Source organism: Molothrus aeneus, chromosome 29 (assembly GCF_037042795.1).
Source record: "Molothrus aeneus isolate 106 chromosome 29, BPBGC_Maene_1.0, whole genome shotgun sequence".
NCBI classification, from domain to species: Eukaryota; Metazoa; Chordata; class Aves; order Passeriformes; family Icteridae; genus Molothrus; species Molothrus aeneus.
In genome coordinates this window covers 3,796,005-3,822,426 of record NC_089674.1, presented here as the reverse complement: position 1 = coordinate 3,822,426, position 26,422 = coordinate 3,796,005, and the positions used below count along the sequence as shown (strand labels likewise).

The 26,422-nt window shown below is 61.4% G+C and overlaps 2 protein-coding genes and 1 long non-coding RNA gene across 4 annotated transcripts in view; 2 read left to right on the top strand and 1 right to left on the bottom strand.

Moving 5' to 3' along the window:
* PEBP4 (phosphatidylethanolamine binding protein 4) overlaps positions 1–8,392 on the top strand; it is an 80,562-nt gene extending 72,170 nt beyond the window's left edge. The window contains exons 5-7 of the mRNA XM_066567321.1: positions 1,424–1,469; positions 2,362–2,478; positions 7,978–8,392. Coding sequence (XP_066423418.1) covers positions 1,424–1,469; positions 2,362–2,478; positions 7,978–8,069 — 255 coding nt within the window. The 3' untranslated portion in view covers positions 8,070–8,392. The remainder of the gene's footprint in view (positions 1–1,423; positions 1,470–2,361; positions 2,479–7,977) is intronic.
* A 6,270-nt stretch (positions 8,393–14,662) lies between these two features.
* LOC136567752 (uncharacterized) lies at positions 14,663–17,019 on the bottom strand. 2 transcript variants are annotated; one of them, XR_010785145.1, is made up of 4 exons: positions 16,667–17,019; positions 15,372–15,542; positions 14,988–15,098; positions 14,663–14,899 (listed from the first exon to the last, which is right to left on the bottom strand). It is a non-coding gene; the product is annotated as an uncharacterized lncRNA (long non-coding RNA). The 2 variants fall into 2 exon arrangements; XR_010785144.1 differs by having other exon boundaries at positions 14,663–15,098.
* A 3,307-nt stretch (positions 17,020–20,326) lies between these two features.
* On the top strand, positions 20,327–24,642 carry EGR3 (early growth response 3). Its single transcript, XM_066567291.1, has 2 exons — positions 20,327–20,590; positions 21,656–24,642. Exons 1-2 carry the CDS (start codon positions 20,437–20,439, stop codon positions 22,693–22,695), a joined length of 1,194 nt encoding a protein of 397 aa, XP_066423388.1. The 5' UTR covers positions 20,327–20,436; the 3' UTR covers positions 22,696–24,642.
* The last annotated feature ends 1,780 nt before the right edge of the window (positions 24,643–26,422 follow it).

Here is a 26,422-nt window from a genome sequence, read left to right as displayed (position 1 = left end):
AGTTTGGAATGAGCTCGGGATGGGCTTGGGATGAGCTCGGGATGCGCCGGCAGCTTCCCCCCCGCCCCTGTGGGCAGCAGCACATCTGGGGGAGCAGGCACAGCTGGAGGGCTCGGGCACGTGCGCACATCTGGGCGGAGGAGGGGCGAGCCCGTTTGGGGCTGGCGGGGCACATCTGGATGGGCGCTGCCGAGCATCTGGGCGGAGCCGCTGTGCACATCTGGATGGCAGGGGTCTGCACATCTGGATGGCGCTGCTCTGCACATCTGGGCAGGGCCACAGCAGCCCCACGGCCCCGTGCGTCCCCTCAGGCGCCCCCCGGGTGTTTCTCTCCTCACATCCTGCCCTGCTTTCCCCTCCCGCTGCCATCCCAGGCACCCGGACCTGCCCAGGTCCTCACTCATCTCCTCCCTGTCACGGGCAGATTTCAGCTGCAGCCGAGCCAGAGTCAGGGAGCCGAAACCCCAGGATCCCTGGTGACCTTTGGTGTGCCAGGGGCAGCTGGCAGGAGGCTGTCCCCAGCCGTGACTCAGGGCAGAGCAGTTTCCTTTGGAGGGAAAGGGAAGCTTTGATCGCAGGGAGCCGAGGCACCAAACCCTGCTCCCCACGTGCACCTTTGCTGGGAGTTATCTGAGGCATCTTTTTTTTTTGGGATAATAACTCCCAGGGCAGGTTAGGACGGAGGAGGCCTGGCAGAGGAGCGTGTGTGGGCAGGACTGGAATAACGGGTGCTGTAGGAGAGGATTCACCAGCGCTGGGAGGTTGGGAATGGCCGGGAATAGCACAGCAGGTCAGGGGTGAGGTGGGATGTGCAGGGCCAGGATGTGCATGCAGCTCCTGGTGTTGTCCCTTTGTCACCCATGCAGTCCCCACAGGATGCTGGGTGTCCCAGGAAAGGCTCCCTGCTCCTGGGAGCCATGGCAGGGGTGGAGAGCCAAGCCTGCAGTGGGACAAGCTCTGTGAGCAGGAGAGCAAAGCCAGAGCTTTGTTATGGGAATGATGCTGGAAATCAGCACAATTCCACCTGGAATGGGCCAGCTGTCCCAAATGCTGGTGTGCTGAGCAGCACTGAGGATTTTAAGGGAATTATTGTGGCTTTCCCAGGGTGTCACATTCCCTGGGTCTCCCGACTGTGAGCAGTCTCTGTGTGCAGGTGACAGCAGTGTCACCTGTGCCAGGGCATTGTGGATCAAGCCCTAAATCCCAAATAGCCAAAGAAAAGCCCTGGCACGCTCCTTCCCACCCACCTGAAGAAAATTCTCTTTACAAGGAAGTGATGAGAGAATGATCTTTACAAGGCAAACACGCAAAAGGTTGGGAAATGAATCCCTGGGGAGAAGTGGGCACAGCTGTGGGGGCACCCTCTGTGTGTTTCTCCTGAAGATGCCAGTTTCACCTAACCAACCTCTTTTTGTCCTTTCAGGGTTCAGATCTGAGGGTTGGGAAGATCAAAGGGAAGGTCCTGACAGGTGAGTGCAGACCCCAAATGGGGGGACGGGGTCTCAGGGTGGCAGTGCTGGCTGGGGTGGGCACACCACAACACGAGGGAGGGACACAAGGGGAGAACACAAGGAGCTCCCTAGGGCACAGCTGGGCACTGTCTGAAAGAGGAGCCACTTTTTCTCTAACTTTTTCTAGAGGCAAAAGTGGTTTAAAAACTCCCCAGTGGCTGGAAAGGCTCCAAACCAGGGTAAAAAGAGGGGGGAGGGATAAAACCCAAAAGAAAAACACAAGATAAAAGTGGGTGAATCCCAACAATTGCTGTGATGTTGCAGGAACAAAGACTTTCAGTTCAAAATGGGCCAGACATGGCTCGGGGAGGTCACAGCCCAGGGGAGAGGGGCTGGGGGCTCCCCTGGCTCCTGCTGGAGCTTCAGCCCCTTGGTGCCACATCCTCCTGTCCCTGATAGAGACCAAGGGTGGCTGTGCTGTGCATCCCATGGATGTCCCTTTGCCAGAGACAGCCTCTGTCCTCAGCAGCTGGACACGCCCTGAGCCAGCTGTGGGCCCCACATCTGGGCAGCTGTGCCCTGCTCCCTCCCAGCCTGGAGCACAGCGTGGACCCCAAAATCCCCCTGGGGCAGCTCAAGGGGTGCTGGCCATGCCCTGCTGGGGTCTGGGGGTCCCAGGTTCATCCCCCTGCCCAGGGGAGGGCGCAGACAGGGGAAGGGGATGGATGGAGGAGGGGTCAGGGTGGTCCAGGATGTGGTGAGGAATTGTTTTGGGGGAACCCCTGAGCTGATCCACGGCAGGGATCTGCATGGGAGAGCTGATCCCAGCCTGCAGGAGGGTGGTGGAAGACTGGCTCTGGTGGGAGTTTGAGCTCAGAGGGACACTCAGCCCTTCTCTTGTGCACCCCAGATTACAGCCGGCCCAAGCCCTCCCGCTACAGCGGCTACCACCGCTACCAGTTCCGCCTGTACCGGCAGTCGCAGCACCAGACCATCTCCCTGAGCTCCGAGGAGCAGCAATCGCTGGGTAAGGACCCGCCTGGCCCTGATCCCCGCCCCGAGGGGCTGTTCCAGGGCTGTGGGCAACGCCGCGGGCTGGGGATGCCCGGCTCGGTGCAAAGGGATCCTCCCAGGGGACGTGGGTGAGGTGTTAAATCCTTGCCAGGCAGCAGAAACCCTTGGAAAACGTCTGGTAACGGCCTGGCTAGCGGGACCGGCAGCAGGGAGAGATGTGGGCTGTGAAATGCAGCCCTTGCTGGCACATCCCCCCCAGCCCCAGCCGCGGCAGTTGCATCAGCGGCTCCTCGGAGCGGGCGGATAAGGATCAGCGGCGGAGAAGCTTTAGCAAGGGATTGCTCAAACCGGGCTGACACAACGCCCGCCAACTCCCAGCTCCTCCCAAAACCTTTCACGGAAGGGATGGAGCAGCCGAGACCCCCGAAATGCCAAGGGAACCGTTGCTGCTGCTCCATGCTGGGGCTGCGGGAGCCCGGGATGGGCAGGGATCCATCGCGCCCTGTGCCAGGCGTGGGTTCCTCCCTGCCCTGCCTGGAACTCGGCGCTCTGTGCCTCACGTGGCCTCCACAAGGGAAATTTCAAAACTTTCCCAGCTGGGACCACATGAGCAGGGCTCGACGGGCAGGTCAGGTCGGTGCGTCTGGGCTGCTCTGCCTGACTCAGCCCGTGCCTGGTAACGCACAGCGGCCGGCCCGGAGCGGGGGCTGCCCCGGGGGGCTCTCACACAGCCCCTGCCCCCTCCCCGGCACTGAGCCGCGGTGCTCAGCCCATGGCCGGAGCGGGATGAGGCTGCCACGAGGCTCCCTGCGGGTTGTCCCTGCCCTTGGCTTGGTTTTCTGGCTCATTAGCTCTGCTTCTTAATGACCCCGCCGATGTCACCCCCCTGCCAGCCCCTCATTCCCGCTGGGAGGAGGGGGCTGCGCGTTGTCCCCACGTTCCCACCGGAGCTGGGAAGGGAAGCAGAGACACCACCAAGGCTTTTTCCAGATAAATCCTCTTTTCAGCAGGATTTGCGGCTCCAGCCCCCCAGATGTCCCCCCGTGGCGTCCCCCCGCTGTCCCCAGGGCGGGGGTGGCCGGGCATTCCCCAGCTGCCGCTGTCCCCATCCCATCTGTGCTTCCCAGCCCTTCCCGCACTTCCTGGGAAAGACCCAGAGGATATTTTGGATATTTTTCCACGGGATCCGATGCCTCAGCATCGTTTGTCAGGCAGCTGTGGGGGTCTGGCAGGGAGACTCGGTTAAAGGTTATTTTTAACCCTTGCACTGCTGCATCACATCCTCGGCCTGGCCGGGGGATGCTGCTGGATTCAGACACCAACAGCCCATCATCTTTATTCCCAGGGAATGAACCCTAAAAGCAGCCAAAGGATGAGATTTTTGTGTCTCAAGGGTTTTAAATAAATCCATCCCCAAGGCAGTGGGATGAACGCCGATGGATCTGCTGGCGCCTCCAGCCCTGTGGTGCACAGACAGCACACAGGGAGGAGGAGCAGACACCTTGGCAGAAGGTGGGAACAAGGAGGGGGTGAACCCAATCCCAAAGGATCCCAAAGGATGAGAGCCCAGCCCAGGCTCTGCCTGGCTCCTCTCCTGCAGCAGAAGCGATGCAGGTTCTCCTGGTGATGCCGCAGGCACAGTTTGCATCCTTGCTCAGAATTTCCCATCTTATTTGGCCTCAAATGAACCCCTTCTTGCTGCTTTCACTCCGTCCTGCATCTGGTGACAGCAACATCTGTGTCTCACCGAGGCTGGGGACACCCTTCATCCCCAGCCCTGGACAGGGACGCGTCCTGGCCAGGCACAGGGAGTGGCGCTGGCCCATGCCAGACTCGGGATGTGTCCAGCCTCCAGTGCTGCATCCCTGTGCTGGGCATCCCTCCCTCTGGCAGCTCATCCCCTGGCAGAGCTGAGCCCCACCAGAGCGTTTCTGTTGAGCTCCCAGTAAAATTCAATTCCCTGCTGGCACTGGGCCTGTTCAGGCGGCCGGGCCAGGCAAGGCCGAGCCGGGGAGGTGACAGTGCCAGGCGGGATGGCAGGAGCTCGGCCGGAGCCTCCAGAAGAGGGCACTAAACCAGGACCTGCCCGCGTCGCCTGTCCCTGCTCCTGGAAAAGATCCCTGGGAACTGAAAACGCGAGGGGCAACAGCGAGCGTGGAAAACAAATCCCGGCTTCTTCTCCCTCCTTGCCTGGCTGGGCAGAGGGAGTGGGGACATTTCCACCCTGCCGCTGGGGTGTCCCGGTTGGGGTGGCACTGATGGGCACAGGTGGGTGCTGGGAGGGCTGCAGGACCTGGACACGTCCCCCTGTCACTCGTGACAAGGTGGAAATCTGTTGTTTATGGCCGGGTGTTTCTCCGGGGTGACTCTTGAGCAGAAATCTTGTTTCACCAGGGTAAAAACCACTCTGGTCCTTCCCTGTGAGTGTTTCTGATCAATCCCGGCACCAGCCAGCTCTGTGTGACCTCAGGCAAAAAACTCAGAGCCTCAGTTTCTCCTCTGGAGTCTGATTCACTTCAGTTTTTGGCTGTACCACTAAATTGTCACCAAGCAGCAGCTCCGTCCCCGCTCAGTACCAAAGGTGGGGACGTTTGGGGTGTCCCCACAGCTCTTCCTGCCCCTCACCCCACTTCCCTCGCAGCCAGGAGTGTTACAAGCCGTGCCTGTGTTTTGGGGAGATGCAAGATAATAAATTGTGGTCTGTGAAATGTCACAGCCGCCGTCGCATCCCGAGGCCACCACAGGCTCTCGATCCACGGGAAATCCCTCAGCTGGGGGAATCCAGGCACCCACCAGACCCCGGCTGTGGTGCTGGGCAAGTAAAGTTCCCCCACAGCTTTCATGGAGGGGGATCTTTAATTAGAAAATCTTGAGGTTTAATTTCACCTGAGTTCATCCCTGTGCTTCCACCTCTTCCCATCAGCTCTGGCAAGCTGGGGAGATGCTCCCACATTCCCAAAGCCCCTCGTGCCCTGGAAAGGTGTTTTAGAACCGGGAATGGATTTTTTTCCTCCCATAAATTTTGCCTTCGGGAGCAGGGACGGGGATGAGCCCTGCCAGCCTGTGGCTCCATCCCTCTCCAGCTCCAGCTCCGGATCCGGATCGGGGCCGCATTGACTCATGAGCCGACCTTGTGCGCCTCCAATCCGATCCACCCAGCTGGAAAATCGGGTTGGACTGGGCCCCGGCGGGGAGGGAAAGGCTGCGGCCGGGACGGGAGGCGGCAAAGGGCTGCGGGGAGAGCACGGTGCCGGCCCGAGTCCCCGGGTGTCACTTAATGGTGACCAAAGCAGCTGCCGGCCTCCCGCCCACCTCCGCTGGGACATCATTAATCTTGGCAGAGAAGCATCAGGGCTCCCATCAGGAGAACATCGCCGCTGATGAGGCTGATAAATTACAGCCGGGGGGCCGGGGGAGGAGGGGACCGGCGTTTGGGGGGTGGGCAGGAGGCGAGGGCAGCGCTGGGAAACCTGTGGGATCACAGGGATGCCGAGCTCCCCGAGCCCAGCGGTTGCCTCGTGCCTCAGTTTCCCCATCGGGTGCTCCGGGCTCAGGCGGCCGCGCACGTGTGGGTGTCAGCGGGCACTCCTCTTCCTCCGGCGGGTGTGCAGATAAGAGCCAAGTGGGATGATTTAATCCTTTGGGAAATGAGCTTGAAAACGGACCAAGCCACGGATGAAACGCCGTATTGTTTATGGCAGGGAGAGGGGACGGTGGCACCGCGACCTCGGCTCCCCGGCCGGCCCCCTGCCCCTTTCCCGGCTCCGTGATCCCAGTGACTCACAGTGCCCAGCCCTGGGAGCCAGCTGGGTGATTTGGGATCGCTGGCACAGGGAGCTGGCCACGCCGGGACGGGGCAAACCCTTTGGGGATGCACCCGAGGGGTTGGATTTGGTGTGGGGGGACCCAGCGCCCCAAATCTGGCACCTCCCGGTGCATCCCCCTCCCCTGGCCACACCCGCGGCTGCCCCGGGGCTTTCCCTGGCCGGGCCGGGCACGATCGGTGCCAGGGCAGGTTGGAAAGTAGGTCAGGAAAAACCCCGGCCCTGCAGCCCCGCAGAGGCTCTGCCTCCCCCGGCTCCTTTCATCCTCCCCTCCGGAGGCTCCGCACATCAGCGGCAGCTCGGGCACCCCTGGGAGTCGGGGGTGCCGCGTCTCGCTCTCACCCCGGCCCCGCGGGGCACCCGCGCCTCTCCCGGGGGGTTCCCAGCGCTTTGAAAGCTCCGGATGAAAGGCACCCACCAGGCACAGCGGGAGCGGCCCCGCGGGGCTCCTGCCCCTGGTGCCGCCTTCATCGGGACCCCCAGCACGGAGGGGGCTGGGCTGGGACCCCCCAGAGAGGAGCTGCCCCTCCTGCCGAGGTGGAATTTGGGGCTCGTGGCTCTGTGGCCCGGCTGGAGCTGACCCCAGTGCGGGACCTTGGGACCGTCCTCGCTCTCGGCTGGGTTTGTGTCCTCGGAGGGTGGCAGGGGACACCTGGGAGCCTGCAGCAGCAGCCTGGTGCATTCCAACACCTCATCCCAGCCGGAATGTGGGATGCAGCTCCTTGCCGAGCATCCTGGGAGCTCCTTCCTGGCCCTGGAGCATCCCGCAGCTCCAGGGTGCGCTGCCGTCACCAGAGAATCTCCAGAGCTTTTTTTGGAGCTCCGAGCCCGAGGTGGGGAGCAGGTGGGAGCTCCAGCAGCTCCCCCAGCCATCAGCACCCCTCGGAGGTGATGCAGCAGCTCAGGTTTTGCTCAGCACTTTTGCAAGAGCAAAGGGGACGCTGTGCTCCAGTCGGGGCCGAGATGTGGCAGCAGATAAAAGCTGCCAGGCTGCCTCGTGACATTAAAGAGCAGCCAGGAAGAGGAGAGGACAGGTTTCAGATAAACAACGGGCCCCTTTCCCCACAAGGAGGGGCAGCGTGAGCTGTTTGGGCGCCAGGGAAAGCCCCCCCGGTCAGGGCAGGATGCTCCCACAGCCACCAGCCAGACACAGGCTCGGTGCCCGAGCCTGGCAGGGCTCAGGGGGATTTCTGCCCCACAGGGGCCGGGGTGTGAGGGAATCCCTCCTGCCTCTCGACCTGGAGAGAGTTTCCCTGCTGCCTACGTGGGGAAAGCCACAGCTGGACCCGGCAGAGGCTGCCCCAGAGCTCCGGGATGCTGGGTCAGGGCAGGCAGCGGGGGAGGAGGGTCAGGAATGAGGAACGCCCTGGGCTCCAGCAGCCTGAGGAGCAGCAGCTCAGTGAATGCCACTCGGGGCACGGGGGATCTCCTGTGACATCCCCAGGGGGATTTCCCGCCAGGCCAGCCCCGGGGTGGGCTCGTAGGAAGCCGTAGGAAGGTTTGCTCCAAAGGTCAGGGGGCAGGAGAGGAGCCTGGTAGCCCCAGGACGCTCAGACTGGGGTCCCCGTGACTCCTGGCTGGCCCTGGGGCCTCCTGGGGTGTGCAGGACGTGGTTTGGGGCAGAGCAGCAGCTGCTCAGGGCTGCTCCCCTCTCCAGCCCTGCTCAGCCCCTTTTCCTCTCTCCCCAGGCACCTGGGACTTGAAGGACTTCGTGGAGGATTTTCACCTGGGCCACCCCGTGGCCGCGACCCAGTTCCTCACCAAAAACTGCAAGGATTAACTGCAGTCATCCCTGCCTTGCCCTGCACATCCCCAGAGCCCAGAGCCACCTCTGCCCGGAGCAGAGGGGACCCCAGACCCACTGAGGATGATCCCACCCTGCTCCCAGCCCAGAGCCACAGCCCCAACCCCTCCCCTCCCACAGCCAAGTTCTCTTTCCCTCTGGGGAACATCCCAGCTCGCCCGGTTATCCCAGGAATTCGGGCATCTCCCCTTCTCCCCCCTTCACCCCATTTCTGACTTGACGCCCTGCATGTCCCCCTGGCACTTTGGGGACTTTGAGTTTGATGCCTGCAGCTTCTTGAATAAAGTTTGGATGGAGCACACGGGGCTCTGTGGTGGCAGCGAGCGCGGGCAGGGGCAGTGCCAGGTGAGTTTGGCATTTTGGGATCTGTGGGCAATGGGAGCAGGGGTGGCCAGCCAGACCCTCGTTTAGGTGACCCCAGGGTCACCCAGGGGGGACAGGGACAGTGATGCCTGTCCAGGGGTCCCTTGTGGCACCATGTGGGAACCGGGCACTGCCCCGGCCCTGCCCTGCCTTTGCCCTCAGCCCGTTTCTCTTGGAAAGCAAAACCAAAATTAAAGGCATAAATCAGCAGAGCTCTGCCTACTGGCCACTTAGCCAGACCTCCCCTTTAATTAGCTCCTTAATTAGGCTTTCATCTAAGACTCAGTTTTCTCCAAGGCTCAGATTCACCCGCCTGCAGCTCCTCCTTGGAGCACATCCCGGTGTCTGTGCTGTGACAAAGCCACCTCTGTCCTGCCCATGGCCAGGAATAATTTTCCCCCTGGAACAAACCATGGAGAGCAGGAGCCCAGGACACTCTGCAGGCAGGGGAAACTGAGGCACAAGGGAATGACTGGCTCAGGGCTGGGCAGGGAGGCCTGGGGTCCCTCAGAGGGGTTGTGATGTTCTGGTGGCTGCATCTCAGCTCTGCATCAGTGCCTGGTGTGGAATAGAGCAACCTGATCCCAAAAAACCATCTCTGTGCCATCCTGCTGCCACCTTCCCTGGGCCCTGGCAGTGAGGGCAGATTTCAGTCCTGCCTGGGGGCTTGGACGTGGATTTCAGTCCTGCACTGGAGGGTTAAATGTGGATTTCAGTCCTGCACTGGGGGGTTAAATGTGGATTGCAGTCCTGCACTGGGGGCTTAAACTTGGATTTCAATCCTGGGGTGTTAAACATGGATTTCAATTCTGCACTGGGAGTTAAATGTGAATTTCAGTCCTGCACTGGGGGCTTGAACCTGGATTTCAGTCCTGCACTGGAGGGTTAAATGGGAATTTCAGTCCTGCACTGGAGAGTTAAATGTGGATTTCAGTCCTGGGGTGTTAAACATGGATTTTAGTCCTGCACTGGGGTTTAAATGTGAATTTCAGTCCTGCACTGGGGGGTTAAATGTGAATTTCAGTCCTGCATTGGGGGGTTATATTTGAGTTTCAGTCCTGCACTGGGAGGTTAAACTTGGCTGGGACTTTCCCTCCAGGAAGTGGCTCTTTGCCTCAGAGGGGCTGAATCACACGGGGTCCTGCAGAGCTCTGTCCCCTCCAGGGAGGATCCGGGTGTCCAAGGGGGTGCAGGAGCAGGATCCAGCCTTGCCCTGGGCACACAAGGCTGGGTGAAGCTGCAGGAGCCGGCGGGAAGGAAAGCAACAAAAAAAGGAAGCTGGGTAACACCACAACCCAGGGAAAAAAAAACATGAACCCCGCTGCCACTGGCGCTAAGATTAGCAGCAGAGGAAATGACACTGAGATGTCATGGAAGTCTGCTAAAGTTGGATTTCTCCTTTTTCTATCCTGCCCTCAGAGCAGGGTGTAATTGGCCCGGCAGATGGGAGCGAGGTTTGGTGTAAATGAGAGGTCAGGGCTGGGCTGACATCCTGAGCCAAACTCCAGCAGCCTCCCCTCCCTGCTCCTCGTGCCTGCCCTGGTTATTTTGGGTGGAGAAAAGGCAATGGGGTGTTTGTCCTTCTAGGAAATGATCACCATTGTTCCTGGGTTTAACTGGGGATGGCACAAATTGAGCTGGGCTGGGATTGGGATCGCTGGGAGCCAGAGTGATCAGTGTGACACTGATGGGATGGGATGGAAAATGGAAATGGGAATGGGAATGGGGAATGGCAATGGGACAGAGATGGAGAATGGGGATGAGAGGATAGATGGGGTAGAGATGGAAATGGAGGTGGGGATGTGGATGGGACAGATGGGAAATGGAATGGACAGCAAGGATGGGAGTGAGGTGAAGATGGAGAAGGAGAAGGGAGTGGAGATGAGGTTGGGGATGGGATGAAGATGGAGATGGGGATGGAGGAACATGAATGGAGATGAGGATGGGGATAGGATGGAGATGGAGATAAAATGGGATGGAGATAAAATAGGATGGAGATTGAGAATGGGAATAGGGACTGAGAGTGGAACAGGGATGAGGATGGGGAGGGGGAATGGAAATGAGGGTGGAGATGGAGATGGGGATGGGGATGGGGACAGGAATGATCAGACCAGGAACCTGCCCAGCTGTGCAATATCCCTGTGCTGGGATGATCCCTGCCAGGACCCAGCACCGGGGCCTTGTGGGGGCACTCGGGGCTGCAAACGCAGCAGCCCTGGCCAGGCCTGCACCACAAACTCTCACTGGGATGCACACAAGGCCTCCACGGTGTGGAAAATATTAATTGTGGTTTTCTGGTTCACTTTTCGATTATTTAGAAAGAGTGAAGGAAAAAACTCCCAAGGAGGAAGCCACGTACACTCACTTGGTGCTGGTCCCACCCCCTTTATCTCTCCTTCCATTCGCTCACCATTGGTGCGAGAGAGAAAAGAGAAGCTGAGCCTCTCAGCTGCCTAAATGTAGAAAGTTTTGCTTCTAAATCAGTTTGTGATGGAAAGGAAACACGTCACGTCCCTGGGGAAGTGGCTGGTTTTGAGCAGCCACAACCCCAGCGCCGAGTGCTGCAATGGAACAGCCCAACACTGAAATAGCTCCACGCTCTGTTATTGTCACCCAGAGAAGTTTTTTTTCACTGTCTAGGTGTCATTTTTAGCCTCCAGAGGAAATTTTATTTGTATTTGTTACCTCGACTTTCCACTGTCGTGGCTTCATGACTTTTTCATGTGAAGGGCTGGGAGAAAACAGAGTTGGGTGAGTTCAGGTATGGGACCCACAGCACCAAGGGCACATCCCAGGAATTCCAGCATGGATTCACCAGCCCTGCAGAGCCCAGCTGCATTCCAAGGCCACAGACCCATGGAAACACAGAATGCCAGGGATTCTGGGGGGCTGTGAGCTGAGCTGAGGCCAGGCATGGCTGTGGGATGGACACAGCTCCCCTTTGCTCACCCAGGACGGAGCTTTGAACTGGGTTTGGGCAATTCCAGCCCCTCCCTGAAGCAAACCCACCCACTCCATGGCATGACTGAGGGAGAAGGGGACGTGGAGTTTAAAAATTAACAATGAACTCGTGAAAATTGAGTGTTCCTGGTGAGAAACAGCAGCACCCAGCAGCACATGGGGGGGTGTTCCTTGCCAAAACTGGGCTGGAGGCCAGGAGAAGCTCGTGCTAAACACGAGCCCTAAGTCAACAGGATAACAATTACCAGGTTTTAATAATCACTGAAATAATTGATGGGAGAAAGTCTCAGCCCCTGGGTCTGATGCAGAGGGCTCACCCCAGGAAAATGCAGATTTAAGGCCGGAGCAGGTACTGGGGGACCCCCAAAGCCTGGGTGGCACCTGGGGATGGCACAGGGACAGCCCAGCTGGCAGGAGCTCGGCAGTGCCAGGCAGCAGCTCCCCCTCAGCCAGGGACTTGCTCAAGAAGGGATTAGCAGGATCAGCTGATGATGATCTAAGCGCATAACTATATCAACCTGCGAATTAATTCTGATATCTCACACCTCGGAGCTCCTCTATCTGCACATCTCTGCACTCCTCAAGCGTTCCCTGAGCTAAGCCCGGCTGCACCCCCCCGGGAAATAGGTCAGGAGGGATAATCCCCAAATCCCCACGTGCTGCTGGGGCCGAGCAGCGCTGCCCGATTTGGGAGCCGACGTGGGAGAATCCCCCGGCCAGCTGAGCCCCACGGGATGCTGAGGCACCGGCTCTGCACGTCAGCCAGGGGTGGGCGATGCTGGGATGATCCAGTGAGGAGCTCCCAGCCTTCATCCTCGTGCTGGGCACTCACAGAGCCCCGGTCTGGGGGTCCTCCCGTGCCACGGGGATGGGGATGGGGATGGGGATGGGGATGGGGATGGGGTGGGAGCCTGCACTGGGAGCTGCTGCTGGGCTTGGGCGGGCCCTGGCAGAGGCAGCTGGGCCGTGGCAGGAATTTAGGGCTCCTGAAGTAATAGGTGAGGCAGGAAAGGCGAGGACAGGGACGTGTCCCCACCTCTGTGTCCCTGCCAGCGGGTCCTGCAGTGATGGTTTCATTAATTAGTAATAATTAATTTTTATTGGGTTTCCAAAATGCTGTATGATATCAGAGGAGCTTTGTGGGGCTGTCTGGGGACCCAGGACCAGAGCTGGTTTGGTTTTGGGGTCCTGGACCCCCATCCTGCTCACTGGACCATTCAGCCATCCTGGGATGCAAATTCCAGCTGCTCCTGAGGGAAAGCAGCAGCTCAGCTGTGCCCAGAGGCGCTGTGGGCATCCTGGGATGAGCATTCAAGGGATGCTCAGCGGGGAGAAACTCAGCGCAGGTTTTGTTTCCTCTTTCAGCTGCTCCCCGAGCCGCTTTGAGCCGGGTTTGTCGGCGGCAGTGGGAAGCTCCCAGCCTCTCCCACTCCTCCGGGAGCCACGAGCACCTTCAGATGTGGTTTGCCCCAAAACGCTCCTCGGCAGAACAAAACCGACCAAAGCGTTTTTGATACGGGGGTCCCAGCGCAGGAGCTGCCGTGCCTGGCACTGCCCTGTTTACCCCGGCTGGCTGCGGGATGAGGGGGATGCCCGGCGGGCTTTGCATGCCCAGGTGTGGTGGAAAGAGGCGATGCTGGCTCTGCCGGCGCTCCCCGGGCAGCACGGGCGGACTCGCCCCGCGGCCCCGGCCCGGCCTGTCCTCACTTGCCGGCTGCTCTCGCTTCCCATTCCCTGCCCGCAGCCCCGCGGCTCCTCAGCCAACCTCACATTTCCTCATTGCTAGGAAATGGCAAATTCCCCCCGGGCTGGTTTCAATGGCTCACGGATCCCTCGCCTTTGGCCTCTGCCCAGTTTCTCCTGGGCTGGTGGAGCTCAGCCTTCGGGAGCAGCGCTTTTTCCCAGGCACGCAGCCTTTGGAATTCTCTGTCTGGGAGGACACCCCGCCCCTGGGACCGGGCCGGATTCACCCCTCTGTGCTGGCACAACACCGAGCCCTTTTTCTGCTGGCCGTGGTGGATTTGGGGGGTTCTGACGTCCTCTGCTCCTCTCCGTGCTCACATCTCCAGAGTGTTGTCACGGCACAGCTCTGGGAGCTGTCATTCCAGGGTCCAGTTCCTCTTCTGCTTCTTGGTTTCATGTTAAAAAACGCCTTTGTGGTCTCCCTCTGCAAACCCCTCATGGGGTCACTCCAGGGCTCCTTCCTGGGGCCACCACACCGAGGTTGCTGCTGATCCCATAAAATCATCCTTGGGTTTGCAGCCTGCTTGCTCCTGATCCCTGGCTGGAATCCCATCCTTCCCACCCTGGGGACCACTTTCACTCTGGGCCTGCTCTGTAGTTTCCCTGTTAATCAGCTGTCTCCTTATCTCCAGGTCACACCACGCCAGCTGCCCTGCTATTGTTCCCCAGCTGGATAATAACAGGAAGGGCTTGGAAAACCAGACCTGAGTCGGACTGAGGTGACCCAGAGGTCCCAGCTCCCCCAGAGCACTCAGCAGCCCCTTGCTGGCACAACCTGGAGCCCCCCACCAACCCCTGGGAGCAGCCAGGGTTGTGGGGTTGGAGTCCCCCACCTTTGGGAGCAGCCAGAGTTTTGGGGTTGGAGTCCCCTACCGCAGAGTTATGGGGTTGGGGTCTCCCACCAATCCCTGGGAGCAGTGGGAGGTTGTGGGTTGGAGTCCCCCACCCCAGAGTTGTGGGGTTGCAGTCCCTCACCCCCAGGAGCAGCAGGAAGTTGTGGGATGCTCTTTGGGAAGAGCCTTCCCCCCTCCAGCAGCTCAAACACTCCTGCAGGTGCATGCCTGGCCTCCAGCCATCTCCCAGGGCTGTTTCCTTCAGGAACCAAGCCTGGCCACCCAGAACCCATTTCCCAGCATCAGCAAGATGTTTGGAGCTCTGCTCCAAAGGGCTTTTCCTCCCCATCCCAAGATGTTCATCCTGCTGCCACACAGGGTGAGGCAGGGCTGATCCCTGCCTTGCCACGGGGGAAACTGAGGCAGGAAATGGCTTCCCACAGCCACCCACAACGCTCCCATAGCTGCCCCCACCAGCCACCCCGGGGTTTGGCTTATGGGGATCCATTCTTTGGGATCCACCCAGGGACACCCCAGGGCAGCAAGTTCTGCCTGTGGGTCCCCTGCAGGAGGAGGGAGATGCCAGGCTCCCTTTCCAAGAGGGAAATGCCCATCTCCTTTTCCATGAGGGAGATGTCAGTCTCCTTTTCCATGAGGGAGATGCCAGACTCCTTTTCCATGAGGGAAATGCCCATCTCCTTTTCCATGCATATTTCAGTGCGAGTGTTTCCAAATATTTCCGGAGGAGGAGGAGGAGGAGGGTGTGGAGTTTTCACAGGCAAATCAGGAAAACCAAGGTGAGGCAGGAGCCTTGGGAAGGACACAGTCCAGGAGCGTGTTGGTGTGGGATCAGGGAGGCTGCCCAGCAGTTTCTCCTGGCTGAAGTTCCCTCAGTGAGAGTTTGGCCTGAAATGAGGATTTCCCACACAGAAAGTCTCTCCTCCCCCAGAAATTCCAGATTACCCTGAATCCCATCCCGGCCAGTGCTGAGCACCTTTCATGCCAGGCCATGCAATGCTCAGAGAACAAACTGCTGGTGCTGCAGCCACATCTGGGCAGCTGTTGTTTGCCAGGACAGCTCTGAAGTGTCACAGCAGCTCGGCACCTGCAAACAAAACGAAACAAAACAAAACTCAACTCACACCCTGAGTAACCACCGCGGCTTGATCAGATACCCCCGCGACGCCCACCCCGTGGTTTGGGTGGCTCGGGGTGTGTTTTTTCCCTCTCCAAACTGCTCGAGCAGAGTTTGTGTTGTCGACCATCCAGGCAGCCGCCCACACGCGTGGCCCTGGCACAGTCGTCCCCCGGGGGTAGGAGGCCGGTGACCTTTCAGGTCCCCACCAGCCACACTCTGTTTACGACTCCGTGACCTTACCAGCCCCAGATCTGCATCTGCAGCGAATCCAAGGAGGAAAAGCTCCTCGTTCTGGTTTGTGCCTCAGGCTCCGAGCCTGAGCATCCTTTGTAATCCAGGATGAGGTGACAATGCTGGTGATCATCGCCATCATTACAGATGATCCCTCTCTCCCTCGGCGGAGTTAAAAGCCTGCAACACAGAACCGTGCCCCGTGTGGAGCTTTCCAGAGCTCCTGAGACCCCGAACAGGAGCAGCTCGTGATGTCCCCCAGCCTTCAGGGCTCAGCTCAAGTGAATTTTCGGGAGCGAGCAGCCCATCAGCCTGGCCACAAGGCACGAAAACGGGGCTCGCCTTCCCTTGTCTGTAGGTACAATTAAGCTGCCGTTAATTAGGTGAAAAACCCTGACGAGTTCCCCTTTTCGAAGCCCGGGGGTCCCCCAGGATGTGCGGCCCGGAGCACCTGCAGGGTTCCCGCACATGAATCAGGGCCCGGTGGGTCACAAGACCGAGAGGAGCGGGGAGAAGTCTCCCGTCAGGTGACAGCACCCAGGGGGACAGGGGGACAGGGTCCCGGTCCCGGGGGGCCCAGCGGGGTTTTGGGGATGGGGTGTGGCCGCTCTCAGCATCGCACGGCCCCGAGGGAGGGTCGCGGTGGGAGCTGGGGGCTCTCGGTCCCTCGCCAGCACTGGGGTGGGTGTCACGGGAACGGGGCAGGGTGGGACATGGTTAAATAATGTCACCGTTTGTCACAAGCCCTGCACGGGATGCTGGGAGGTGAGGGGGGATGGGGCAACGCTGGTGTGGGACACTTGGGATTGAGGAGGGACGGCAGCAATTCATGGAATTCTGGAATGCTTGGGCTGGGGAGGGACCTTAAAGCTCACCCAGTGCCACCCCTGCCATGAGCAGGGGCACCTCCCACTGTCCCCGGCTGCTCCATGCCCTGTCCATCCTGGCCTTGGGCACTGCCAGGGGCAGCCACAGCTGCTCTGGGAATTCCATCCCAGCCCCTCCCCACCCTCACAGCCAGGAATTCCTTCCCAATATCCCACCCATCCCTGCCCCCTGGCAGTGGGAGCCATTCCCTGTGTCCTGTCCCTCCAGGCCTTGTCCCCAGTCCCTCTCCAGCTCTCCTGGAGCCCCTTCAGGCCCTGGCAGGGGCTCTGAGCTCTCCCTGGAGCTTTCCCTGCTCCAGCTGAGCACTCCCAGCTCTGCCAGCCTGGCTCCAGAGCAGAGTGGCTCCAGCCCTGGGGCAGCTCCATGTTCTCCTCTGCTGCCCGGACCTGGAGCCAGCACCGCAGGTGGGGTCTCACCTGAGCGGGGCACGGGGCAGATCCATGGGCAGGGAATGCCAGCAGTGATGATCCAGGTCACCAAAACACCTGGATCAGGACGGGGTTCACACGGGGCAGGTGTGTGGGATGACGAAAAAAGGGTGAAACCTCTCGGCTGCAGACTCCATCCAGCCTGGGCTGTAATTTAAAACCATCCGGAGCCATCCCAGGTGAGTCTCTCTCTGTTCCCCCCCCCCTTGGGTGAAGAGCTGTGCTCGGGATGCTCTGACCCATTAAGCTGAGCTGTAACTAAGCCAGTCCAACCCCCATGCGGCCGTTTCCGTGCCAGTCTGAGTCTGCCTCGGTTTATTTTGGCTCAAGGCCGTTCCCAATCAAACCGCTGTCAGTGCCGGAGCTGTCCCGCTCTCCCCAGCCGGCTTTAGCGGCAGGTCCTCATGACTCAGGAGCTTTAAACCCAGCCTAAACCCTACCGCGAGGCTTTGGGGTGCACCCACAGCCCCAGCAGCCCCACGCGGGCAGGAGCCAGCCGCATTCCCAGCGGGAAGCAGGTGCCACTGCCGTGTCACTGTCACCCTCGGGGCACAGACACCCACCCGGGCCAGTGTGAGCCGAGCGTGGGGCTGGCGCCCGTGGGGATGCGGAGTTTTCCAGAGCAGGGCGAGGAGCTGCTTGCCCTGGAGCAGGAATTCCCCGCGGGACCCTCGCCCGTGGGTGCCGATAAGGCTGAACAAACCCGCAGCCTCCGCTACAAATCGGGAGGAACCGGGTGGTGTTGTTGGTACCGGACACAATTAAGGGTTGAGGAGGGGTGGTTTCATTTTGGGGGGGTCCCTGCTCTGACCCGCGGGGCCGTGGGAGCCGGACACGCAGCGGGGGCCCCGCAGCATCAACCGCAGGGTTGAGGAGCGGTGGTTTCATTTTGGGGGGGTCCCTCCTCTGGCCTCCGGAGCCGGACACGCAGCGGGGGCCCCCAGCATCCCCGGCGCTGCGGCTGCGGGCGCGCTCCCACCGTGGGAATGCGGTGACGGGGGAGGACCCCCGGGGCACGGGGGTGTCAGCGGGACCCCTCCTCACCCCCGCGCCTCGGGGCGGTGCTGCCCGGGGGGGGGGCGGGCTGTGGATCCCCCTCCGCGCCCCGCGCCCGCCCCGCACCTCGGCAGCGCCGGGGGCGCCGGAACCGGCGGCCAAAGAAGGGAGCGGAGGCGGGGCCGGATCCAGGCCTTGTATGGCGCTTCCCCTCGGCCGCCCGCCCGCCGCCGCCCCGCGCTCCCCCCCCGTTCCCCCTCCTGCCGCCGCCGCCGCCGCCGCCGCCGCCGCCGCCGCCGCGCTCCCCCCGGGCCGCGCCGGGCCACGGGCGGGGGATGCGCTGGGCAGGGGGGGCTGCGGCTGGGGGGCGGCGGGAGGGGGCCAGGTGGGGTGAGAGACCGAGAGAGAGGGGTAAAAACAAGGAGAGTGTCCTGCCAAGGATGGGGGTGAACAGGGTGCGAGGGAGGGGGGCTCTGTGCAGGATGGGGGGGTCTGAGAAGAGTGGGGGGCTCTGCACAGCACGGGGGGCTCTGCACAGCATGGGGGTCCTGTGCAAGATGTGGGGGCTCTACAAAGGGTGGGGGCTCTGCACAGGATGGGGGGCTCTGCACAGGGTAGGGGGAATTTCTAGTGGAAGGGGGCGTTGGTCAATGGAGGGGCTCCACTGCAGGGTTGGGGTTGCAGTGCCCGGGGGGCTGCAGTGAACGAGCGGCCCTGGAGTGCACGGGGGCCCTGAAGTGGATGTGAGGGGCCTTGAAGTGAATGTGGGGCGCTCTGAAGTGAATGGTGACCCTGAAGTTGGTGGAACACACAGGCCCCTCCTCCCCCCGCGGTCACAAAGAGCCCAAGTCGGGGCTCGCTGCCCCCCACCCCCGAGAACGCTCCCCCTGCCCCGAGCGGCTGCGACAATGCCCGGGCCCCGGGGCACCTCCCGAGCTCCCGGTGTGCCCGTGCCCAGCGTCCCCGCGGCCACTGCCCGGTCCCCTCCCGCCGCAGCCCTCCCGTAGCCCGGATTTCACTCCCATGGCAAAGCCGGCCCTGCAGGAATTGGGTAAGTGGAGCTATTGCAACACAGCATTTTTCCATACATTTGCTATATAACTCGGAGGGTTTTAAAGATAGCATCAGTTGGCACACTTAGCACGAAACCACCTAATTACTGACGCCTTGGAAGTGCCAAACTTTTAAAGGGGGGAGGTGAGGTTAAAATCACAGGCGACCAACAAGTGTTACCTGTTTTTAAAGTATTCCAAGCTCTGTTTTCCACGGGAGTCGGGACATGGGGAGGGGGCGGCTCGGGGCTGAGCCATCCCCTCTGTCACCACTGGCCACCACACCGAGGGGCTGGAGGCTTCTGCAGCCCCTCTACTCTGACCCTCTCCTTCCCACCAAACTCCACTGCCTGGCGCTGTGGCTTTCCCTGCACAGCTCCCATCCCGTTCCTGTGCCAGCCCGGGCTGCGGGATGGGGTTTCTGGCCGGTCCTGGCCTCCAGTGGAGGAAAAAACCCTCCCGGTACGAGCCTGGCTGTGAGCAGCCCCGGGGGCGGCCGCAGGGTCAGGCTGGGCGGGGGCGGGCGCTGTCCCCGCGCCCCCGCTGCTCCCGGGGGATGATCCGGGCTGGAAGGGCTGGAGCCGCCGCCCGCCCTGCGCCGGGAACGGCACCGCTCGGCGGGCGCGGGGGATGCAGCGCAGAGGGGGAGACTCCCGGCCCGGTGCCCCGTGCCCGGTGCCCCGTGCAGGGTGCCCTGTGCCCAGGGCCCGGTGCAGAGTGCCCGGTGCAGGATGCCTGATGCACGGCCGGTCCCCTGGACTCGGTGACAAGTGCAGGATGCTCGGTGCCCGGTGCCCTGCACAGGGTTCCTGCTGCCCTCTGCCCGGTGCGGGCAGCCTGGTACCCCGTGCAGGATGCCCGGTGCGTGTGCAGGAAGCCCGGTACCCCTCATCCGGTGCGGGATGCCCAGGTCCCGGTCCCCACTGCCCGGTGCAGGGTGCCCAGTCCCGGGTACCCTCTCCCCGAAGCAGCACGCCTGGTGCCCGATCCCCTTTGCCCGGCGGCCGGTGCCCCGTCCCCTTTGCCAGCTGCAGGAAGCCCGGTTGCCGGTCCCCCCAGCCCGGTATCCGGTGCCCGGTTCCCCTTGCCCGGTGCAGGGTGCCCGGTTCCCCCGGGCCGGTCCCCTGTCCCCCGTCCCCGCGCTCGCCGGCCCCGCTTCCTGCTCTCCCCAACGTTCCATTGTGCGGAGCTTCCATTGTGACGTCTCGGCCTCGGCTCGGCTTTGTCTGTCCATATATGGGCAGCTACGTCACGGAGCGCTCCCGCATAAAGGCCCCGCGGAGTCCCCGGCGGAGCAGTCGGGCGGCAGAGAAGGAACCGGCGAGCGGAGCGGGGCCGAGCGCGGGGGAAGCGGGGCCGGGGCCGGGAGCCGGCGAGAGAGAGAGAGAGAGAGAGAGAGAGGAGGGGTTAAATCCTCCCCCCCCCCCCACCACCACCCCCCCAGCTTCTACAACCACATCTGCCAGCCAGATCGCCCCCTCCCCCTCGAGGAAACACCACCAAGGGACCCACGGAGGACCGCGCCCCCCCCGCGCCCCCTCCTCCGCGGCCACCCCCAGCCCCCCCCCCGCCTCCTCCTCCTCCCCCCCGCCGCCCCCGCCCCAACTTTTCTTCTTGCATGATTTCCCTCGCACGGATTTGCCACTCGGATGTTGTTTCCTCGGGAGCCGAGCTCGGAGCCACGTTGAACCAGCCTTTTCCTCCAGTGCTATGACAGGCAAACTACTGGAGAAGCTGCCGGGGACCATGAACACTTTGATGAACCAATTGCCTGACAATCTGTACCCAGAGGAGATCCCCAACTCTTTGAATATCTTCTCCAGCACCAGCGACTCGGTGGCTCACTACAACCAGATGGCTGCAGGTAAAGCGGGAGGGAAGGAAAATGGGGAAAAGGCAGGAGCAGGGGGGGAGCCGGTGGGGCGAGGAGGAGGATGCTGTGGGTAGGGTGTCATGGAGCCTCGGAGGGAAGGGAAGAGCTGGGGCTGGGGAGCGTCCCCCCCCCGCACCCACCCACCCCTTTCCTCGCCGTGTCTCCGCGCGATCGCTGCAGGGCTCCGCCGAGCGCTGCCGCCGCCGAGCCGCCGCCGCAGGTACGGGGACGGCGGCCGGGCTCCGTGGGGAGGAGAGCCCGGGTGGAAAAGCCGGAGGGCCGAGGGGACGAGGGGAAGGCCGGGCACCCCCGTGTCGCGCAGGGGCCGCCCGCCCGCGCCGGGATCCGCGCGGGTGCGGAGGCGCCGCGGACGCGCGTGGCCGTGGCAGCCGCCCCCCCACACCCCGCAGCGGCGGCGGCGGCAGCGTGGGCTCCCCGGGACGCGGCGCCGACTTTCCCGGAGCGCGGGGCTGGGGGAAACGGGGAGGGAGGGGGGGGACAGGAGAGAGGGAGGATCTGGGGGGGGGGCACAGGTGAGCGCCGAGGGCGGCGGGGGCGGGTGCTCCCCGCGTGTCCCCGCTCCCACGCGGAGCCCCGCCGGGCTAAACCCCCCCTCCCCATCCCCATCCCCGTGTTTCTCCTCGCCGGGGCTCGGCGCAGGGAAGGCGGCGAGTTGGTAACGGCGTCGGCGGCCGCAGCCCCGGCTCCGCGGAGTGCCCAGCGCTGCCGGGGCTGGACGGGGAGGAAGCCTACCTGTAGCCGCAGGTACCTCCTTCCTCCGGCGGCGCGGCGGTGGGGTGTCCCCCCCACCCACCAACCCACCCACCCACCCACCCCGGGCAGCTCCTCGCGGGGGCGGCGCGGGCGGCCCCGCATCGTCGGGACCCCCGGCAGGCAGCGCCGCATATGCGGGGTGGAAGCCGCGAGGGGAAGGGGGGGAGTGAGGCGTGGGGGAACTGGCGCATCCCCGCTCCCCGGAGCATCCCCCGGAGCATCCCCCGGTGCATCCCCGGGCCCTCCCGGCTTACCCTGCCCCGCTTCTCTCGCACTTTGCAGATAATGTTATGGACATTGGCTTAGCGAACGAAAAGGCCGGTCAGGAATTGTCCTCCTACTCGGGCACTTTTCAACCCGCCCCGGGCAACAAGACTGTCACCTACCTGGGGAAATTCGCTTTTGACTCGCCCTCCAACTGGTGCCAGGACAACATCATCAGCCTGATGAGCGCCGGCATCCTGGGGGTGCCGCCGTCCTCGGGCGCGCTCACCAGCACGCAGAGCTCGGCGGGCAGCATGGGGCCGCCGCAGGGCGAGGTGGACCAGATGTACCCCGCGCTGCCGCCCTACTCCTCCTGCAGTGACCTCTACCCAGAGCCCGTCTCGTTCCACGACCCCCAGAGCAACCCTGGCCTCACCTACTCCCCCCAGGATTACCAGGCGGCCAAGCCCGCCTTGGACAGCAACCTCTTCCCCATGATCCCAGACTATAACCTCTACCACCACCCCAATGACATGGGCACCATCACGGAGCACAAACCCTTCCAGAGCTTGGACCCCATCCGCGTCAACCCGCCCCCCATAACCCCGCTGGAGACCATCAAGGCCTTCAAGGACAAGCAGATCCACCCGGGTTTCGGGGGGCTGCCGCAGCCGCCCCTCACGCTCAAGCCCATCCGACCCCGCAAGTATCCCAACCGGCCCAGCAAGACGCCGCTGCACGAGCGGCCCCACGCCTGCCCGGCCGAGGGCTGCGACCGCCGCTTCTCCCGCTCCGACGAGCTCACCCGTCACCTCCGCATCCACACGGGCCACAAGCCCTTCCAGTGCCGCATCTGCATGCGGAGCTTCAGCCGCAGCGACCACCTCACCACCCACATCCGCACCCACACCGGCGAGAAGCCCTTCGCCTGCGAGTTCTGCGGCCGCAAGTTCGCCCGCTCCGACGAGCGCAAGCGGCACGCCAAGATCCACCTCAAGCAGAAGGAGAAGAAGGCCGAGAAGGGCTCGGGTGTGCAGCCCCCCGCCGCGCCCCCCGCCGCCACCGCCACCACCTCGCCCCCCGTCGCCCTCGCCCCCGCCGTCACCACGTGCGCTTGAGGGATTGTGGGGGGCGGCGCGGTGGCACCCCTTCTCCTCCCCTTGCCCTCGGCACCGCTCCGGGGGGAACCCCACGGTGTTCAGGATACCGGGGTTGTGCTGCGACGGGTCCGCTCTGCCCGCACCCGGATTGACCGGGTCCAGGCTGCCCGCACCTGGATCCTGCCTGCACTTGGATCGATGGGACCCGCACTGCCCGCACCCGGATTGCCCGGACTCGCGCTGCCCGCGCTGGGATTGCTCGCAGCACCTGGATCCCGGCTGCCTGCTCCTGCACCTTCCACATCCCGGCTGCTTCCACCTGCACCGCCCGGGGCCGGGCCCCCGCACTGCCTGGATCCCGGCCGCCTGCTCCCGCACCTCCCGGATCCCGGCTGCCCGCACCCGCACCGCCCGGGCCGGGCCGTCCGCACCCTCCTTGCCCGGCTCTCCCGGCTCCCTGCTCCCGCACCTGGATTACTCGCACCGCCCGGATCCCGGCTGGATTGCCCCATCCCGCCTCTCCCGCACCCCACGGCCCTCACCCGGCACCTCCCGGCTCCATCCCGCCCGCACCCGCCGGCCCGGCTCCGGGCTGCCCGGGCGGCCCACCCGGGAATGATCCCGGCTGACCTGGATCCCGGGGCTCGGTCCGACCCCCCCGCCCTGCCGGGGCTGGCGGCTCCAGGATCGGCCCCCCCCGGTCCCGTCCTGCCCGGCTCCCCCGGGGCTGGGCGCTCCAGGATCCGTGAGGGGATGGATGGATGGATGGATGGATGGATGGATGGATGGATGGATGGATGGATGGATGGATGGATGGATGGATGGATGGATGGATGGATGGATGGATGGATGGACGGAGCTGATCTGGCTCCTCTCCTCGCTGGGCCTGGAGCCCCCGTTGCTCCCCCCGGCCCCGTGTCCCCCCCGTGTCCCCAAGCACCGGCTCCCCGTGTTGGAGGTAAGAGGGCTCAGCCCCCCGAGCCAGGCTGGGGGGGCGGGGGGCGGCTCTGCGGGTCCCCCCAACTCCGGGGGGCGGCGGGGAGCGATGTCCCGGCAGCAGCTTTTGGGTTTGTTTTCTTATTTTTGTTTTCTTTTCCTTTTTATTTTTTTTTCTTTGTTTTCAGCAGAAGGGAAATTCTTTACAGAAATACAGGGAAAAAAAAAAAAGCACCCCAGTATTTTGCTGAATACTTTTTATAATGTGAGATATTTTTATTTTATTTTATTTGGTCACTTTAAAACAACCACCCAACTATGGAGGAGAAAAATCAATTAGTCCTCTATTTTATTATTATTTTTTTTTCTTTCTCCTTCTGGTATGTGCATGTCATTGCATGACTGCTCTGATTTTTTTCTTCTTTTGTTTTAATAAAACTGTGCTCAGACATTTAAGCTAAACTAAGCAAAAATAATAATGACTTAAAAACAAAAAAAAATCTTTGTTGCCAAAAGGTCGTGCTATCCAGGTTTGATGTCTGCATGTGAAAAAAAAACCACAAAAAAACACATTAAAAACGTACAAAAAATAAAGAGAAGAGGAAGAATGCAGTCTAATTTATGTGAACTGAAAGGAACAAAAAAAAAAAAAACAAACCACAATCAGGTTTAACCACACAAACCTAAGGGAATGATATTTTTTGAGAGACTTTTGTATAAAGTTGAGTACTTAGAGAAAAAAAAATCATACCAGATGTAATATATTTTGTGGATGTTTTTATTTCTTGGATTTATAGTACCTTATACTAAGGTTAAAAAAAAAATTATGCTTGATATTGTGAAAAGGTGATAATTTTCACACACATTTCATTTGCTCATTTGTCATGTTGTAATGCAAATATGATAGTTAATGCATACAGCATTTTTAAGGGAAAAAATCAGAAATATTGAACTGATGTATTGTTGTACCATTTGCACTGTGAGCAAATGCTAATGCAGTAAATATATTGTGTTTGCTGACAATCAAAATCTGTAGTAAATATCTTTATTTGCTTAAATTGATCTATATTGGTTTGGAAAGTAAAAAAACCAAGGTTTTAATGTGTAAGGGGAGTGTAAAAAGGGTTGAAATGTGCAGGGAAGTGGGTGCGTTTCTCTTTACGGGCGACTTTGAAACCTGTCTGTACAGAATTTTTTTTCCTAGTGCTGTATTTCCTTAAATATTATTTTTTATATGATTTTTTTAAAAAAGTAACCCACTTTTTTTTCTCAGTCCCCCTCCCTCTGCTTCAGTTCTATCCGCAGGACGGCACAGCGAGACCCCGCTGGGTGACCCCGACGGCGACCGGCTCCATCCTCGCGTCCCGTCTTTCCCGGGATGGGGGGCACCAGACCGGGATGGGGGAACCCCGCCAGGATGGGGGCACCTAACTGGGATGGGGGAACCCAACCGGGATGGGGGGCACCCCTCCAGGATGGTGGAACCCCACGGCGATGGGGGCACCCGACCGGGATGGGGGAACCCGACCAGGATGGGGAAACCCGACCAGGATGGGGGACATCCCACTGGGATGGGGGCACCTGACTGGCATGGGGAGCACCCAACCGGGATGGGGGGAACCCAACCTGGATGGGGGGAACCCGACCAGGATGGGGGAACCCAACCAGGGCGGGGGAACCCAACCGGGATGGGGGAACCCAACCGGGATGGGGGAACCCCATGGGGACGGGGGGAACCCCACCAGGATGGGAGCACCCCACTGGGATGGGGAACCTCACCAGGATGGGGGCACCTAACCAGGATGGGGGACATCCCACTTGGATGGGGTCACCTGACTGGCATGGGGAGCACCCAACCGGGATGGGGGAACCCAACCAGGATGGGGGAACCCAACTGGGATGGGGGGAACCCGATCAGGATGGGGGAACCCAACCGGGATGGGGCCACCAGACCGGGATGGGGGGAACCCACCTGGCATGGGGACACCCAACCAGCATGTGGGAACCCAATCAGCATGGGGGCACCCACCCTCTCCCCAAAACTCCGCTGTGTCCTTGCTTTGCCCTTGACCCCCCATCCTGTTTTTCCCTGCTCGTGCCGCCGCCGCCCTGACCCCGTCACCATTTTGCCGGCGGCTTCCGCGGCTGCCGGGATAACTTTGGGCCACCAAAGAGGATCCAAAGAGGATCGCGCCGCTTCAGCCGGTAATGCCCCCGCGCCCTTCGCCCGCCAAATCGCCCCGGGGACAGCGCCTGCAGGGGATTTTTTTCCCAGCCTGGATTGCTCGGGATAAAAATAAATCGCTGGGTTTCAGCGCTGGCGCTCGCACGGGCACGAGGAACGAGTGGGAGAAGGAGTTTGGAGGCGCTTGCATGTTTGGAGTGGTGGCGTGTCATGGTTGGATCCTTCCCCAGGTTTGGGATGGAGCCGGAATTTCGGAGTTGGGATTGTGCTGGAGGATCCCAGACCGGGGTCTGGGGGTCCCTTGGTGCGCGCGGGTCCAGCTCTGCGTGACCGGTTGAGTGTCCCACAAGTGTCCCCTTCCCAAGGCCTTGCTGGCAGTGCTGGTGGCTGGCAGTGGCACCGTGGTCTTTCCTGGTGTTCCCAGGGTATGAAAGTGTTGGCAATGTTGTCAGATTTTCTGCTTTTTGATTTGGATCTGCAGCCAGGCCTGGAAAAGCTGCTGCTCTGACCATTCCAGGGGGTTTGTTGAGCTCTGTGGCTTGGAAAGGCTTTAATTTTGGGGAAAATCCAGGCTCTGATGGTGACTCGGGGCACAGCTGGCCCAGACAGGGATGGCATCTCGTG

Coding starts and splice junctions, on each gene's coding strand:
- EGR3 (XM_066567291.1), top strand. CDS start 20,437: ATGACAGGCAAACTACTGGAGAAGCTGCCGGGGACCATGAACACTTTG. Junction 20,591..21,655: donor CTACAACCAGATGGCTGCAG/GTAAAGCGGGAG, acceptor CGCACTTTGCAG/ATAATGTTATGGACATTGGC.